Source organism: Mesoplodon bidens (genome assembly GCF_964165515.1).
Source record: "Mesoplodon bidens genome assembly, chromosome: 7".
Classification (NCBI taxonomy): Eukaryota; Metazoa; Chordata; class Mammalia; order Artiodactyla; family Ziphiidae; genus Mesoplodon; species Mesoplodon bidens.
The window spans coordinates 103,037,444-103,056,206 of record NC_138164.1 but is presented as its reverse complement, the minus strand read 5'-3'; the positions used below and the strand labels follow the sequence as shown (position 1 = coordinate 103,056,206).

Here is an 18,763-nt window from a genome sequence, read left to right as displayed (position 1 = left end):
ACCAAACCTCTGTGCCCTTGCTCATGCTGTTTCCTTGGCTAGAGATGCACTCCTTGCTCAGCTCCCATTCTCCATTATTCATCTTCTAAGGACCATCTGAAGCTCAAAATTCATAGTCAGAATGAATCTCTTCCACTTATCCCAAAACATGAAATTCTACTTGGTACTTATTTAATAGCATCTTGATAATTATGCTTACTTCTGAATTTTCTCCTTGAGTTCATAAGCTCCTCGAGTTCAGTTGGCTTATTCATCTTACATCCTTCAATAGCATGCTGTCTAGCATACAGTGGGTCCACAAATATTGTAGAATAATAGCATTTTTCTGGTATGTAAACTGCCATTATTTCTACTTCCCGTAAGAATGACAGTGAATTCCTTGAGGACCATGTCTGACACAGTGACTGGCATTTAGTAGGGCTTAATAAGTTAAATTTTAAAATTCAAATTTAAAAATTTTAAAATTGAATTTTAAAAATTAAAAGAAGACCAAAGGCTTCCCTGGTGGCGCAGTGGTTAAGAATCTGCCTGCCAATGCAGGGGACATGGGTTCAAGCCCTGGTCTGGGAAGATCCCACATGCCGCGGAGCAACTAAGCCCTTGTGCCACAACTACCAAGCCTGCACTCTAGAGCCCATGAGCCACAACTACTGAGCCCACGTGCCACAACTACTGAAGCCTGTGTGCCTAGAGCCTGTGTTCCGCAACAAGAGAAGCCACTGCAATGAGAAGCCCTCGCACCACAACGAAAAGTAGCTCCCGCTTGCCACAATTAGAGAAAGCCCATGCACAGCAATGAAGACCCAACGCAGCCAAAAATAAATTTAAAAAAAAAGACCAAGCAGTGAGTTTACTTCTCAGCCTTTATAAGGTATTTTTACTTTGCCTTTCTTCTTATCTCAATATAATTGAGGCTTCCACAGACTGACCCTTTCCTAATTATATATTTCCTGTTTGTTGCTTTTCAACGTGTACTGGTCCTCCACAAGTCAAGTTAGACTCCTTTATGACCCCTCGCAGTGTATGATATTATCTACTTCTGCTAATATAATTATATTCCACTAGAATGAAAGTTCCAAATACTTCCTCTTACAATAAAGGTAGACTAAGTAATTTAGACCAATCCTCCTGGCTGAGAAAAACTGGATGAACTACTAAAAGCATCTATCTGAAGTCATCAGAGAGCCACCAAGTCAAATGAAGAACGACAAGGCCAGGTATAAGAGGAGAATAAAATCCAAAGAGGTGAGCCCAGTGTTTGGTGCCACTCTTCCCAGTGGGCAGGAATTCTAAACAGAAGCGTCCATGGATTGAATTCAAGGAATCTACAAACTTGGATAGGAAGAAAATTACATCTTTATTTCTACTAACCTTTAACTGGAATTTAGTATTTCCTTCAACTATGAATGTAAACATAGTAGAATTAGCAGCTCCTGTGATATTTTCAACAATAGAAATCTCAGATATTTTCATATCATATTAAAGTTGTTACAGATATCTCACAATATCATTTATAGTCATCACCACTTCAAAAATAAGGTAATATTATACCCACTAGTAGTTCCGAGGGCCTCTGCTAGTCATGAAAGAGGCAGCTGATAGACTGAGCAGGTAATGGTTTTGAATTAATGTTAAGTTCTTGAGTTTTCAAATGATTTTTAAGACTCAGCAGCCAAAAAACTGGAGTTCAGGACCCACCAAGGCTGGGGAGAGGGACTCTGGTAAATCCTTCAGGCTCTGGTTGGCACCATGAAAAGCTATATCTGGAAATATTGATAGATCAGCCCTCCCTGATACTTAAGCCCAGCTTCAAATGATTTCAACCCCTGATTGAACTGAGGTAATCCAGGATTGTGAGTGCTCAAGCCATCTGCCAAACGCAAATGTAAATCCTCTCTGAAGAAAGATAACATCATTCTAGGCCTCATATTATCTCTATAGTTTTTCATATATTGATAAAATATACAACACTCAATTAAAGGGGGGAAAAGTATACTACAAGATAAGACAATGGAGTAAAAAACCAAGAGACAGAGTAGGTAATAGACAAACACCCACAGAGAATCCAAATAATGAATGACAGACTGTTTATAACCATGCTTTACTATGGTCAAGCAAATGAAAGATAAGATCTAGTAAAGAAACCATTAAAAAAGAACTGAATGACAATTCTTTTTTAAAAAACTTTATTGAAGTATAGTTGATTTACAATGTTGTGTTTATTTCTGCTATACAGCAAAGTGATTCAGTTATATATATATATATATATATATTCTTTTACATATTCTTTTCTGTTATGGTATCCTGTTAGCACAGGATATTGAATATAGTCCCCTGTGCTATACAGTAGGACCTTGTTGTTTATCCATCCTTTATACAATAGTTTGCATCTGTTAACCCCAAACTCCCAATCCTTCCCTCCAACTCCCCTCCCCCCTTGGCAACCACAAATCTGTTCTCTATATCTGTGAGTCTGTTTCTGTTTCATAGATATGTTCATTTGTGTCATATTTTAGATTCCACATATAAGTGATATCATATGGTATTTGTCTTTCTCTGACTTACTTCACTTAGTATGATAATCTCTAGGTCCATCCATGTTGCTGCAAATGGCATTATTTCATTCTTTCTTTTTTTTTTTTTGCGGTATGCGGGCCTCTCGCTGCTGTGGCCTCTCCCGTCGCGGAGCACAGGCTCCGGACGCGCAGGCTCAGCGGCCATGGCTCACGGGCCCAGCCGATCCGCAGCATGTGGGATCCTCCCATACCGGGGCACAAACTCGCGTCCCCTGCATCGGCAGGCAGACTCCCAACCACTGCGCCGCCAGCGAAACCCCTATTTCATTCTTTCTGATGGCTGACTATATTCCATTGTATATATGTACCACATCTTCCTTTTATCCATTCATCTGTTGATGGACATTTAGGTTGTTTCCATGTCTTGGCTATTGTAAATAGTGCTGCTATGAACATAGGGGTGCATGTACCTTTTCGAATTATAGTTTTGTCTGGATATATGCCCAGGAGTGGGACTGCTGAATCATATGGCAACTCTATTTTTAGTTTTTTGAGGAACCTCCATACTGTTTTTCATAGTGGCTACACCAATTTACATTCCCACCAACAGTGTAGGAGGGTTACCTTTTCTCCACACACCCTTCAGCATTTGTTATTTGTAGACTTTTAAATGATGGCTGAATGGCAATTCTAGAACTAAAAAAATATAATGATCATAAAAGGCTACATATTGTATGATTCCAATTATATGACATTCTGGAAAAGGAAAAACTATGAAGACAGTAAAAATATCAGAAGTTGGGGTGGGAAAAAGGGATAAACAGGCAGAGAATTTTTAGAGCAATAAAAATACTCTGTATGATACTATAATGATGGATATATCATTACACATCTGTCCAAACCCAGAGAATGTACAATACCAAGAGTGAACCCTAAGGTAGATTATGGACTTTGGGGGAAAATGATGTGTCAGTGTAGGTTCATCAATTGAAACAAGTGTACCACTCTGGTGGGATGTTGGTATGAGAGAAGCGTGCATTTTTAGGGGGCAGAGGGTATATAAAAAATCTCTACCTTCCTCTGAAATTTGCTGTGAACCTAAAACTGCTCTAAAAATAAGTCTTTAAAAAACAAACAAGAAAAGCATATTTGAACTACTATTTTAAAACGAAGGTTTTCACAATAAACCAGAGGAATAAACTATAGAAAGTAAGCTAATTAAAATCCTCTTTGCTGCTGGAAATAAAGATAAGAAAGAATGAAGATGAACTGTAGGGGAGGCAAGACTAAGAAAAGTATGAGAAATACTAGTAAACAAGTCTTAAGGTTTCTTCAAACTAACTTTCAACCATTTACAGTTTCTCCAACTTGCAATTTCATTTTTTTTAAACATCTTCAGTGGAGTATAATTGCTTTAAAATGGTGTGTTAGTTTCTGCTTTATAACAAAGTGAATCATTTATACATATACATATATTCCCATATCCCCTCCCTCTTGCATCTCCCTCCCACCCTCCCTATCCCACCACTTTAGGTGGTCACAAAGCACTGAGCTGATCTCCCTGTGCTATGCGGCTGCTTCCCACTAGCTATCTATTTTACATTTGGTAGTATATATAAATCCATGCCACTCCCTCACTTCGTCCCAGCTTACCCTTCCCCCTCCCCATGTCCTCAAGTCCATTCTCTTATGTCTGCGTCTTTATTCCTGTCCTGCCCCTAGGTTCTTCACTATTTTTTTTTTTAGATTCCATTTATATGTGTTAGCATACGGTATTTATTTTTCTGCTTCTGACTTACTTCACTCTGTATGACAGACTCTAGGTCCATCCACCTCACTACAAATAACTCAATTTCGTTTCTTTTTATGGCTGAGTAATATTCCATTGTATATATGTGCCACATCTTTTATCCATTCTTCTATCGATGGAAACTTAGGTTGCTTCCATGTCCTGGCTATTGTAAATAGAGCTGCAATGAACATTGTGGTACATGACTCTTTTTGAATTATAGTTTTCTCAGGGTATATGCCCAGCAGTGGGATTGCTGGGTCGTCCAGCTTGCAATTTCTTTCTTCTTTCCTTTGCATTTAAAAGACTGATCACAAAGAAAAACAAAACAATACTTGGAGTTAAGAACTCAATAGATGGGTTTAACAGCAAATTAGACATAAATGAAAGGAGAATTAATGAACTGTAAAATAGTCAGAAAAAAATATTCACAATGAAGCATGAAAGACAAAATGATGAAAAAATGCAGAAAAGTGCATAAGAGTGGATACCATGAAAAAGTCTAATGTTTGTGTAATTAGAATCCCAGAAGGAGTGAACATAGTGGAACAGAAGTAATTTGAAAAGCTAAAAATTGAGAACTTTCCAAAATTGATAAAAGATGTAAGTTACACATTCAAGAAACACTGAGAGCCCCAAATAGTTTATAAATATAAAGAAAAGCAAACCTAGGCACATCATAGAAAAACTACCAAAAACCAAGGACCAAATATCCAAAAGTAGCCAGAGATTATTGTAAAAGGACAGATTATTTTCAAAGGTGTAAGAATAAGACTGATAGCTGACTTCTTAACAGAAACAGTGTAAACAAGAAGATAAAGGAATGGTATATGCAAAGTGCTAAAGGAAAATAAATGCCAACCTAGAATTTATATAAGAGAAAACTGGCCTTCAAAAATGAAGGTGAACATTCAAATAAGGTCTACAGATAGTTAATAGTTTTCAAGTAATAAGTCTCTGATTTTTGTAATTATACTATGGTTATAGAAGACGTTAACATTGATGGAAGCTGGGTGAAAGGGTTATAGGCACTCAATAATATTTTTGCAACTTTTTTGTCAGTCTCAAATAATTAAAAGAGAAGAAAAGTGAAATAAAGATAGTTTGAATGATAGCTAACTTCAGAATGGAAGCTCCCTGAAGGGTGAGATTTCTTGTCTGTTTTGTTCACTTCTATCCCCTAGTGTCTAGAAAACTAACAAAATGCGCTCACAAATATTTTTGAATGAATGAACAGTAGCAGTTAGCTATCATTTATTCAACACTTAGCATATCTTAGGTAGAATGCCAAGCACTTTACATTCATTACCTCATTTAAACCTTCTATCAGTCATATAACATGGAATTTTATTTTATTATATGAGTCTCCCTATTTTATAGGTGAGGCTAAGCAGCCTGCCCAAGGTCACGTACTATTAAGTTAAAGGGGCTCTCGAACATAGATCTGATTCCAAAGTCTGTGCTGTTAACCACCGCACTACAGTGTTTTCATGTCACATAAAAATACTTCTTTCTTTTTCATTTATCCCTATTCTACTCACCTTTCCAGGTTATATTAGTCAGTGTTATGCAGAGAAACAGAACCAACAGTATATATATCAATATATGTGAGGAGATATAGCTTATCTAATTATGGAATTGACTCATACGATTATAGAGGCCAAGAAGTCCCATGATCTGCCATTTGCAATCTTGAGAACAAAGAAAGTTGGTAAATTCAACCAAATCTAAAGGTCTAAGAGCCAGGGAAGCCAAGAGTATAAGTCTCAGTCTGAGTCCAAAGATCCAAGAATCAGGGGGGCCAATGGTGTTAAGTTCTAGTTCGGGTTTGGAGGCTTGAGAACCAGGAGTGCCGACGTGCAAGCACAGAAGGAAATGGAAATCCCAGCTCAAGCAAAGAGAGCAAATTTACCCTTCTTGACCTTTTTGTTCGAATCAGGCCCTCAGGGGATTAGGTGATGCCCATATGCATTGGTGAGGACAATCTTCTTTATTCAATTTACTGATTCAAGTGCTCGTCTTTTCTGAAAACACCTTCATAGACACATCCAGAAATAATGTTTTACCAGCTACTGGGGCACCCCTTAGCTTGGTCAGGTTGACACATAAAATTAACCATCACAGAGGTCAAAACAAACTCCTCTATGATGTAACTACTGTAGTACCCATTATTTCACCTTACTCTCAGATCTCAGAGCACAATTTAATGCCATTATATAAGGTCTTGAATTGTTCTCTAGCTGTTCATCAGTAAGCATTATCTCCTCAACCAGATTACACCCCCTTAGGCATGTGACCATATCTTATATTCCTATTGATATAGGCCACATTTGAAGCTCTATAACAATACTTGCTATTTCGGTAAAGGCATGAAGAAAAATATTTAGTTGGAAAAACCATGCAAGGAACAGTGTTTTGGGATGCTTTAGAGATAGGACCTGTATGGTTTAAGATTCTAAACAACAAATTTGACTCAGAAAAACACTACCTTAAAAAGGTGGTTTGGGTGGGCTTCCCTGATGGCGCAGTGGTTGAGAGTCCGCCTGCCGATGCAGGGGACACGGGTTTGTGCCCCGGTCCGGGAAGATCCCACATGCCGCGGAGCGGCTGGGCCCGTGAGCCACGGCCGCTGAGCCTGCGCGTCCGGAGCCTGTGCTCCGCAACGGGAGAGGCCACAACAGTGAGAGGCCCGCGTACCGAAAAAAAAAAAAAAAAAAAAAAGGTGGTCTGTGGACTTCCCTGGCGGTCCAGTGGTTAAGACTTCGCCTTCCAATGCAGGGGTTGTGGGTTCAATCCCTGGTCAGGGAGCTAAGACCCCACATGCCTCAAGGCCAAAAAAGCAAAACATAAAACAGAAGCAATATTGTAACAAATTCAATAAAGACTTTAAAAATGGTCCATGAAAAAAAAAAAAAAGGTGGTTTTTACATCAAGTTTTCTATAATACCTTTTTTTCCTTACGGCAAGTTAGCGGATGTTCAGGGCAATTTGGACAGAGCTGCACAGTTCTCTAGGTTAAACCCCCTTGAGAGGGCACATATATTACATAGAAGGTGAAGTCTGAGAGGGTGCAGATGAGCAATTACCCCCACACGTGTAAATTGCAGCTTGTATGGTGTAAATATATGTCTCTGCCTGGACCTGCCGGTGTAACATTCTCTCTTTGGGCTCTGTGGTTTCTCAGTACATCCAACTGTTTGGAGGCTGGAGCTTGGCTCAGCAAGCACAGATAAACAGCTTCCTGGAGCAAGCTGCCAGTGTGACGAGCAATGACCTCAGCAGAGAATGTCTGCTTTTCATTACCCTGAGCACATCACTGTACTGCTAGAGCTAAGAGCAGGAACAATACAAGCTGGATAGCCCTGACTAGCTCAGGTCTCCCATTACACCTTGAATTTTTAAAATCTTGGCAACCAGAGGAAAGAGGGTATAGACAGGAAGTGAGGAAATGGCTTTTTTGTGCAAAAAAAAAAAAAAGAAAAGAAAAAAGAAAAGCTTTCTTAGGCTATTCTCTGAATAAACTAAATAATGAGTGAAGTGGCTAACACTAAATGGCTAATAGTCGTGCAGAAAATCATCAAACGTCTTTAATCTCCAAACAGTGCAGGGTAAGCAAAAAGAGTTACAGAAAACAAGACAGACTAAAAGTCCTCAAGGTCTTCAACTTTGATACCATTTAAAGAGAAAGAAGAAGACTATCACTTTCCAAAAACGCCATGAAGTAGGAGCGAAGCAAAAATCCCAGAAAACTGGAGCTAAAGGGGAATGAGACTTGATGAAAATGAATTACATATAGTCAGATACTTTACACCTGTCATTTCACTAGATTTGCATAACAACCCTATGAGACAGGTATTTTCATCCCTAGCAATTGTTTTGACTTGGAAAATATAACACAAGTGGGGCTTCCCTGGTGGCGCAGTGGTTGGGAGTCCGCCTGCCGATGCAGGGGGACACGGGTTCGTGCCCCGGTCCGGGAGGATCCCGCATGCCACGGAGCGGCTGGGCCCGTGAGCCACGCCCGCTGAGCCTGCGCATCCGGAGCCTGTGCTCCGCAATGGGAGAGGCCACAAGAGTGAGAGGCCCACGTACCGAAAAAAAAAAAAAAAAAAAAAAAAGAAAATATAACACAAGGACCTTAACAAAGGCATTTGTTATTAATGCTATTTAATGACAAAGGGATAAATTCAAGGCTGCTTCTATGGCCACACCAGAAATGGCATTACCTACTGTGGCAGCCCCAGAACTCAGTAATCCTGTAATGATGAGTCTTCAAATAAATTTACATGCTCGTAACATTTTCTGATAAGGTAGTTTCTACCGTGCTGCTCAGAGCTGCATTTGTTAGCTGAAGAAAGAAATCACAGTTGTAGCCTCAGACAAGAACCTGGTTGGATATGACCCCTCTTGAAGGACCCTGAGAATTTGTTTTGTGGGGAAGTTGGAATGCAAAGATGCACCTGCCATGGGGCCAGAGGCTACGGACAAACATCTTAGTAAATCACAGTAACAGAGAGAAGCTTCATTTGACTTTCATTTCACTTTTCTCAGGGAAGAAGGACCTTTGTGTGGCTGCCAAAAGTCTAACTGTCCATCCTCCTTCCCCTTTCTCCCCTCTGGCCCCATCCCAGGTCATTAACAACCCTCTGGTTAAAGGTGCCAGATTGTGTCATTCTTTCCTGCTCTCATGCCAGGCCTGTGCTGCCAGCGCCACAGATCTTCGAGAGTTCTGAGCAAATTTTGGAAGAAATTAAAAGCACTGATGAATTTAAATTGCTCTATTGTTGATGAGGTAAAGTTTCTTAACTTCTGATTAGCTATTTTACATCGCTAATAGCACTACTGACATGTTACTTCAGATTTGTGTGTGTCTACCTGATTGCCAGAGGAGTACTCAGGGAATTATCAGAGTGACAAGGAATATCAGGGCTTGGATTGGACCAAGTAAAGGTTCTTTATATTATTTATAGATTAAAATAAATCAAGTAATTTCTCTAAGGGGAAATATTTTAGTGTGGAGAATTATACCTAAAATTTATACTAGCTAGCTGTAAAAGCAGCTCCCATGAAAACAGTAATAATATCGCCGGGTCTTGAGAATACTTCAGCCAAGGATGGAGTTCCTTCATTTCCTCTTATTGAACAGTTTCACAACAGCTAAATTTCTCTTAACTTGTAGCAGGGAGGGTGTGGGGAAGTAAGGTCTTTCCTGACAGGGAGACTCTGGGCCCAATTATTACTTCCATAACCTTTGACTGCAACTTCTAAATGTGTCAGGGGACCAGTGGGCTGTGAAATGGCTTCCTCAATTACCAGGTCAAGTGCTGCTGGATGGTTTCCTATAATCAAAACATGAAGGGACTGAAGAAGAGAGATGGATTCTAAGCAAATAAGCAGCTTCTTATGTCCTCAATGAACCTGGATTTTTAAGTTTCAAAATAGATTTTGGTGACTCTCAACTCACCACTATGTTTCCCTGGTGTCCTTTTGCTATAAGATACCTCTGGTAATATGGAAAAGAACCAGAATCCTCTATAGATTTCACAAATGATGGCTTAACAGAAATGCCTGGGCCGATAACAGTGAGGATAGGATTGCTTCAGCTATGGCAAAATCTATTCCTGGCAATTATCTGAGTCTGAGAATCCAGATGTTGACAATGAAAAATGGATAATTTTCTGTTACAGTGTGTCAACTCCAGCTAAGAACTGAACTATGGAAAAAAGATGGGGGTGAGGGGTAGGCCGGGAGAAGCACTACACCTTTTGAAGAAGACAATGATAGGATTAGTCACCATTCCTTCACCATACCACATTTTGACTCAATTTAACAACAATAAATTGGGAAAACATGGAGCAGAAATGGCCCAGAGAAGTCTTAAGTCCACCCCCCATTCAAAGCTATGAGCCTGGAAATCAGTGAGTTCCTAGTTTGTTCTGATGTGTTTCTTGTTGCTCCAAATCCACTCCTCCGTTACCATGGGCACAAGAAGAACCCAAAACATTACTTATATGCTGGGTGGTGGATAATCCTAAAAAATTTGCCAATTTTAGAACTGAAAGTTTACACCCTGACCGTTCTAGATTACTGAGGAGAGAAGTGGGTCATCTTTCATAGGGCTTAGAGCACCTGTTTTAAAAAAGAAGAAATAATACATATTTTATAATCTGCATTGCTTTCATTAAGTTACATTTTAAGTGATTTAAGAATATGCACTATTGGAATCTCCTTTTTTTCTCCAAGAGTGAATTAATGAAGTTCACATTTCATGGACTTATTCTAATTAAAACAATAAAAAAAGGAATTTGAGGCTGGTACCTTTTACTACAAGAGTATATAAAAAAGCATGTAAGTTCCCAACTGAATTCTGATAATTAATATGTATCACAATGGAATTATTAATGTTCTTTTTCCAAAGATTGATAAATACTTCCATCTCCATATTTATACTATATATTAGATAACACAAATAATTTTATGACTGATTATTTTATTATTTTTACTTATTATATATGAGCAATGCATGAGGGAGGCCAATTACCTGTAAGATAGCTTTCTTTTTTTTTTTGCGGTACGCGGGCCTCTCACTGTTGTGGCCTCTCCCGTTGCGGAGCACAGGCTCAGGACGCGCAGGCTCAGCGGCCATGGCTCACGGGCCTAGTTGCTCCGCGGCATGTGGGATCTTCCCGGACCGGGGCACGAACCCGTGTCCCCTGCATCGGCAGGCGGACTCTCAACCATTGTGCCACCAGGGAAGCCCTAAGATAGCTTTCTATGACTACTGTCTATTAAGGGTATTCCACTCTGAGAAGCAGCACATAAAATCAATCAAATTATCTTTTTTGGACACAGAAAGCCTAGGTAATAAAGGTGGACAAAAAGAAGGTAGGTCACCTGAGCTGAGATAACTTATCGGCTCTCAAATGGGATGAGCCAGTCATTCCATGGGATAAGCCCTCAAATGCCATCTCCTCCAAGGGGCCTTCCCGGCCATCCTATATATCACATTATCCTAGTTACTTCCTTGTTGTTTATCTTGTTACACTTATCAGCTGTGTAACCTCGGGAATGTTACTTTTGTGTGCCTGAATTTCCTAACGTATAAAATGAAGATAATACTAATATTCCTCCTCATAGTATTTTGAGAATTAAATGAGATAATACATGTTATATGCTTAGAACCATGCCCAGCACATAGCAAGTATTTATTAACTATTAGCTATTGTCGTCATCGTCAGTTTACTTGTTTATTGACTATCTCCCTCACTAAACAGCTAGGTTCATGAGGGTAATTACCTTATTTGTCTTGTTCACCACTATATCTTCTTCACTTCCAAATACACACAGGCACACAGTAGGTGCTCAAAAATAATTACTGAATGAATGAATTCATGAAGGAATGCTGTCTTATATTCTCACATATCCTTAAAAAAAACTTCCATCAATGAAGGATATCTGTATACGTACTTGAAACCAAAACAGTCATCATGAAAACTTCCCTAGGAAGGTAAAATCATCATTTAAAAAAAACAAAAACAAGACACTTGATTATAAAAAAAGAGTCCTCCTGGGCCCACCAACCAAGACCACAGAGTATCATTCTTTTCTATATTAGTATGTGGAGGTCAAGCTCTCTGATGCCACAGTGTTGTAACTAACAATTCAGCCTGGGAAGAAGGGTTCCCAAATGTGATAGGAATTCTCAGATTTCAGCCTGTTTTTCCTCTCATCATTATTTTCCAATGTCCTAAAAAACCACATTTCTCATTTTATCTTTACCACAAGAACCTGGTCACACTCTGCTGTGGTTTCTAAGTTACAGCTACTCTAGCCTCATTTTCTTGTCTGTACTTCTTCAGAGGTCCTGACCCCGTGCCGACACTTGGTCTATTCTTAGAGCGGCACCTCTAAATATTAAGTCCTTTTACCTTTCATTGGTTGAAAGATGGCATTCAGAGGTAGAGGTTACACACAACATGCAAGAAAATCCTATGGGATTTCGTATACTTCTTTCAAGAGCGTCCAGAAGGACACGATCTGAAGAGCTCACAGTCTTGCAGACACGCACACGCACACACACACACAGTTCAGCTTAGCTCCTCATGTTTTACAGCTTATCCAGATTTGCTGGAACAATCATGGGTTTGTTGGAAAACACCAAGCACCAAGGAGTGACAGCACAGGTGAGAGGGCAAAGCCGATCCACAGAAGAAAATCAGCAGAAAAACCTTCCAAAAACAATTTTTTTTTTTTTTTTTTTTCTTGCGGCACGCGGGCCTCCCACTGCCGTGGCCTCTCCCGCTGCGGAGCACAGGCTCCGGACGCGCAGGCCCAGCGGCCATGGCTCACGGGCCCAGCCGCTCCGCGGCAAGTGGGATCCCCCCGGACCAGGGCACGAACCCGTGTCCCCTGCATCGGCAGGCGGACTCCCAACCACTGCGCCACTGGGGAAGCCCCCCAAAAACAATTTTGAAGAGTATTTTTATCATTGTTCAAAGGTAAATTATCCACCATTACATGTATGAAAATCTCAATGTCTGAACTTGAAACTGAGAGATGGAAGTGCACACTTAACACATTTTAAAGAAAAAAATTATGTTTCCTATTGTTTAGAGACAGCTCCAATTGTATCCCCTCCAAAAGGACAATATAAAACATTTAAATGGCAATGAACTGAGGTCGCCAGACAAAGCTATGTGATAAACTGTATGAAGTACAGTCCATAAGGGAAATTTCAAAGAATCCAGAAACCATAGCTAGAAGAGATCTCATATTATTATCTGGTTAGGCCTCCAGCAACATTAGGCATTATAGCGACTTGGAGACGGTACAGAATAGTGGCCTTTGTAATACTGCAGATGAGGCTTGGTTCCTAATTCTGTCCTGTGTTAGCTTGTGAACTTAAAGAAGCTGTTTTAACTTTTCTGAGCCTCAGTTTCCTCATCTATAAAATAGAGATAATAATATTACCTACTTCAAAGAATTATAGCTGCTGAAACATAGTATGAGTTTAATAAAACATTTTTTATTATAATATATAATTATTACGTTATTTTTATTAGCACATTAGAGTTTATTATACTCATTTCACAGATGAGGCAACTGAAGCCCAGAAAATTTCAGAGGGACTTCTCTGGTGGCACAGTGGTTAAGAATCCACCTGCCAATGCAGGGGACATGGGTTCGATCCCTGGTCCGAGAAGATCCCACATGCCACAGACCACATGCCACAGAGCAACTAAGCCAGCGTGCTACAACCACCGAGCTGGCGCTCGAGAGCCCACAAGCCACAACTACTGAAGCCTGCGTGCTCTAGGGCCCATGCTCCACAACTACTGAGCCCGCGTGCTGCAACTACTGAAGGCTGTGAGCCTAGAGCCCAAGCTCCGCAACAAGAGAAGCCACTGCAATGAGAAGCCCGCGCACCTCAATGAAAAGTAGCCCCCACTTACTGCAACTAGAGAAAGCCCATGTGCAGTAACGAAGACCCAACACAGCCCCCCCCCAAAAAAAAGAAAGAAAGAAAATTTCAGAAATTTTCCCAAGATTATGGAGTGAGGACTTACAAGGATAGGAGCTCTTTTTCCTCCCAGGGCAGAGCTCTTTTCACTTCATTATGCTTCTATAAATCAATACAAAACTGAGGTCTGCAAAAAAAGGATTTTCAGTAGATAAATTCACAATCAAAGGAAAATCAGGAGCTTCTACCATTCAGGTCTCCTTGTCTACCAAATACTACTTCCTATTCAATCATATACGCACACCTTTCAAGTTGAGTTTTGTTTTTTGGGGTTTTTTTTTAAGGATTTTGGAGCTTTGATGCTGGCTCACCTCTTAAAATAATTTGCCTCAGGCCAATATGGTGTTTTAGAGTCATAGAAACGTCAGGTAGAATGGCCATTACCAAAAAATCTAGAAACAGTAAATGCTGGAAAGGGTGTGGTGAAAAGGGAACCCTCCTGCAGTGTTGGTGGGAATGTAAATTGATACAACCACTACAGAGAACAGCACAGAGGTTCCTTAAAAAACTAAAAATAGAACTACCATATGACGTAGCAATCCCACTTCTGGGCATATACCCTGAGAAAAACATAATTCAAAAAGAGACATGTACCACAATGTTCATTGCAGCAGTATTTATAATAGCCAGGACATGGAAGCAACCTAAGTGTCCATCAACAGATGAATGGATAAAGAAGATGAGGCACATATATACAATGGAATATTACTCAGCCATAAAAAGAAACGAAATTGAATTATTTGTGGTGATGTGGATGGATCTAGAGTCTGTCATACAGAGTGAAGTAAGTCAGAAAGAGAAAAACAAATACTGTATGCTAATGCATATATATGGAATCTAAAAAAAAAAAAGAAATGGTACTGATGCGGCAGGGCAGGAATAAAGACACAGACATAGGGAATGGACTTGAGGACACGGTCGGGGGGCTTGGGAGGGGGAAGCTAAGGCGAAGTGAGAGTAACATCGACATATACACACTACCAAATGTTCAATAGCTAGTGGGAAGCAGCAGCATAGCACACGGAGATCAGCTCGGTGCTTTGCGATGACCTAGAGGGGTGGGATAGGGAGGGTGGGAGGGAGGCTCAAGAGGGAGGGGATATGGGGACATGTGCATGCATATGGCTGATTCACTTTGTTGTACAACAGAAACTAACACAGTATTGTGAAGCAGTTATACTCCAATAAAGATCTATTAAAAAAATGTCAGGTATGTGCCATTCACATAGATTATGTAATTTTTAGTTTTCTAAGGACAAGAAACTGCTCACTTGGCAACTAGATTTCTATCAGCACTGTGGAAAAAAGTTTTAAGATTTTTTTCCCAACAGTGTAATGCTAGATAAAAGCAGTAAAAGATAAAAGCTATAGTCAATAGCATTTGGAAACAGTTATAAGCCTTACTAGAGTTCGGTATTAGTTACATACACCAGCGGGTTCACTTTTGGAGTGCTATATACATGGTATGCAGCTTTTTTTTTTTTTTGCTGTGCCGCGCGGCATATGGGATCTTAGTTCCCGATCGGGGACCTAACCCGTGCCCCCTATAGTGTAAGTGTGGAGTCCTAACCACTGGACCGCCAGGGAATTCCGGTATACAGCTTCTTAAATGGCAGGATATAGAACTTTATCAAAAAGAATCAAGAAAAAAGACAGAAAGAACAAGGGACGGTCCTTATTCATAATAAGACCAAGAATAAGAGTGGATAATATACAATAACCTAAAATACAGATACAGCTGTAGATTCAACATTTACCTAACACCTATCATATAATAAGCATCATGCCAGGTATTGGGAATACAGGGCTGAAGAAGAAATGATGCCTACCCTCAAGGAACCAGCACAGTAGGGAAAAGACTTATAAAGGAGACGGGGGAGGGAGAATAGAGTAAAATGAAAAAAGCCAGGATGAAGCATTGTCCCCAGAAGAATCATATTTCATTTGGCAAGGAGCCTCAAGGGTGCTCGTACAGATTAAATAGCCTAGAAACTTGACCCCTAGGCTTGTCAGTTCTGTAAAAGCAAGCAAGTCTATTCCATCTCAGTCTTTATTCCCAGCCCACCTCATTTGCTTCAGCCCATACCTCGAGAACAAGCGAGATTCCTTGCTCTACTTCACCCTCCTTTAGAAGACTGGGAGAAGAGAAGGGACCAGCTCTGATCCTGGAAAGCCTGTTTTTCCCAGGAACTTGAAATTCTAATCCATAAGAAATCTAGATTTTGTTTGCAAGACTTATAGCTCAGCAAAAGAGCTAGGGGGAGTCAAGAATTCCCCTAACAGCAACCCAAGTTAAGGCCATTAGAAGAGATGTCTGATCTTCAAGGAACCTCTGGAGAACAGAAAGGAAAAAGAAATTGTTTTCAAGGAGGATGGACTTGAGCTCATGATGCACCATAAGTAGAAGCCTATAAGAGGCTATTCTTCCTTTTTTAGAATGCTTACAATAAACCAGAAAAAAAGGAAAAAGAAGACATTTGTCTTCTTGTATTATTCAACATATTATATAAACATATATATAACGTATAACATATATTATTATGTTATATATAACATATGTGTTTATATATAAACATATATAACATATAACATATATTATTATGTTATATATAATAACATATATATTATTATATAACATATATATTATTCTTATATTATTCAACATATTATATAAATATGTTGGCATTTTGGTAACAAAAATAATTTTTTGTATTTCTTTAGCATATCCTTTCATGAAGACCAAGGTATTTTAAACTGATTATTTCATTCAGCCTAAAAACAGTTCTGTGATACCAAAAAGAAAGAAATAGGTAAGAGAGATTAAGAGATTTCAGTTGCAAAATAAATGACTTATGGGTATGAAATGTACAGTGTGGGGAATATGGTCAATAACTATGTAATACCTAAAAAAGAAACAAAAACAAAAAACTATGTAATATCATTGTATGGTGAACTATCACAACTAGACTTATTGCAGTGATCAGTTTCAAATGTATAGAAGTATCAAATCACTATGTTGTGTAACAGGAGCTAACAGTGTTATAGGTCAATAATTCAAAAACAAACAAACTCATAGAAAAAGGGATCAGATTTCAGGTCATCAGAGGTGGGTGGGGGATAGGAGGAATTGGATAAAGGCAGTCAAAACTTCCAATTATAAGGTAAACAAGTACTAGGGATGTAATAATGTACAAGATGATAAATATAATTAACACTGCTGCATGTTACAAATGAAAATTGTTAAGAGAGTAAATCCTAAGAGTTCTCATCAAAAGAAAAAAGTTTTTTTCTATTTCTTTAATTATCTATCTATATAAGATGATGGATGTTCACTAAACTTATTATGATAATCACTTCATGATGTATGTAAATCAAATCATTATGCCATGCACCTTAAACTTAGACAGTACTATACGTCAATTATGTCTCCATAAAACTTGAAGAAAACAATTTTTTAATAAATTAAAAAATAATCATTTTGACTTTTACACACTCCAAGCATACTTTTTTTTTTTTGGTACACGGGCCTCTTACTGTTGTGGCCTCTCCCGTTGTGGAGCACAGGCTCCGGACGCGCAGGCTCAGCGGCCATGGCTCACGGGCCTAGCTGCTCCGCGGCATGTGGGATCTTCCCGGACCGGGGCACGAACCCGCGTGCCCTACATCGGCAGGCGGACTCTCAACCACTGCGCCACCAGGGAAGCCCTCCAAGCATACTTTATAAAGAAACACTACTCCTCAAAGATATAATCTGTGAAAGATGTCCTGCCTCTAGAAATAATCTTAAATCATTAAGTGATTGACACAGCATCCTGTAGAAAGAAAACTGCAGAGGAATATCATCCTAAGCATTTCCATGAAAAAAGCCAGCCAAGAAAAACACAGGCTAAAGGAACACTGACTAAAGGAAATCAGAGTGAATATTCTGAATAACAGGGAAAGTTAAAAATTATACGAGGAACCTAAAAAAAACAGATCTAATAGATCAAACAAGCAGCAGTTGAACTTTTATAGTTAACACCACTCATGAGACTTATCATTGGACAAAACTAGCTGCACCAAAGGCATGTTCCAAAACCTGTTTGGGCAGCCCTCAATCAGTCTACCAAAACTAAGCATTCACTGCCACTACATAATCAGCATTGTCCTGCTCTACTTTTCATGTATCTTGCCTGCTTCCAAAAGCCTCCTCTGGGCCCACGCTATAGGCAAAGCACTCATGTACTTACTATTCAGTGAAGAACCTGGCAATGCCATATTGGCTAATATCTTCCTTGTTCTCTAGCAGCTGGCATACTGCATCCTCCATGTATGTGAGGACATGGCGCTGGGCTACAAAAACAAAGACAGAAAGAGAAAGTGAGAGGGATACAAAAAAAAAGTCCTTCCAATCCCAGTAGGCCATGAAAGTCAATCAAGGTGTTGGTTCTGTTCTAGGAAGTGGACTGGAATAGGCAAACCAAACTTGCTGGCCCTAACTGAGTTGGTCTCAATGGGTAGAATGGGAGATGCTGTAGAACATAACCTATTGCCATGTGATTGGCTGTTAGTATTAATATCAACCCTTCACTCCTCATTTCAGTGATTAGGGTGAGGAGCTTTAGCACCATTTAGCAGATGCACCTGGGAATTCTTTCTTCGTACCTCCTTCCACCCTCTTCCACTTCTGCATGTCCCAGAAACTTATCCCAGGGAGTAATGATTCTATGCCTGAAACATGGATGATCTGACTGCAAGGAAAACTCAATTCTTTAATTAAAAAAAAAGTCACTGAAAAAGTTTAAGGACCATGAAGATTTCAGTAAAGCTGTCATAAGTTATTAACCTTAGTAAATAATAAGACCATGAAATCTGTGTGGCCCGGTTTATCAGAAATCATGTTTTCTACATTTGTTGTGACGGGTAAATGTGTGACTTAATCATGGGCTTGTAATACAG

General features: G+C 39.6%; 1 protein-coding gene across 2 annotated transcripts in view; it reads right to left on the bottom strand.

Moving 5' to 3' along the window:
• The window catches only part of CSTPP1 (centriolar satellite-associated tubulin polyglutamylase complex regulator 1), a 200,703-nt gene that overhangs the window by 143,539 nt on the left and 38,401 nt on the right, over nucleotides 1-18,763 (bottom strand). For both annotated transcript variants that reach the window (XM_081241018.1, XM_081241019.1), the window contains one exon: nucleotides 18,055-18,157. In XM_081241018.1, coding sequence (XP_081097144.1) covers nucleotides 18,055-18,157 — 103 coding nt within the window. The remainder of the gene's footprint in view (nucleotides 1-18,054; nucleotides 18,158-18,763) is intronic.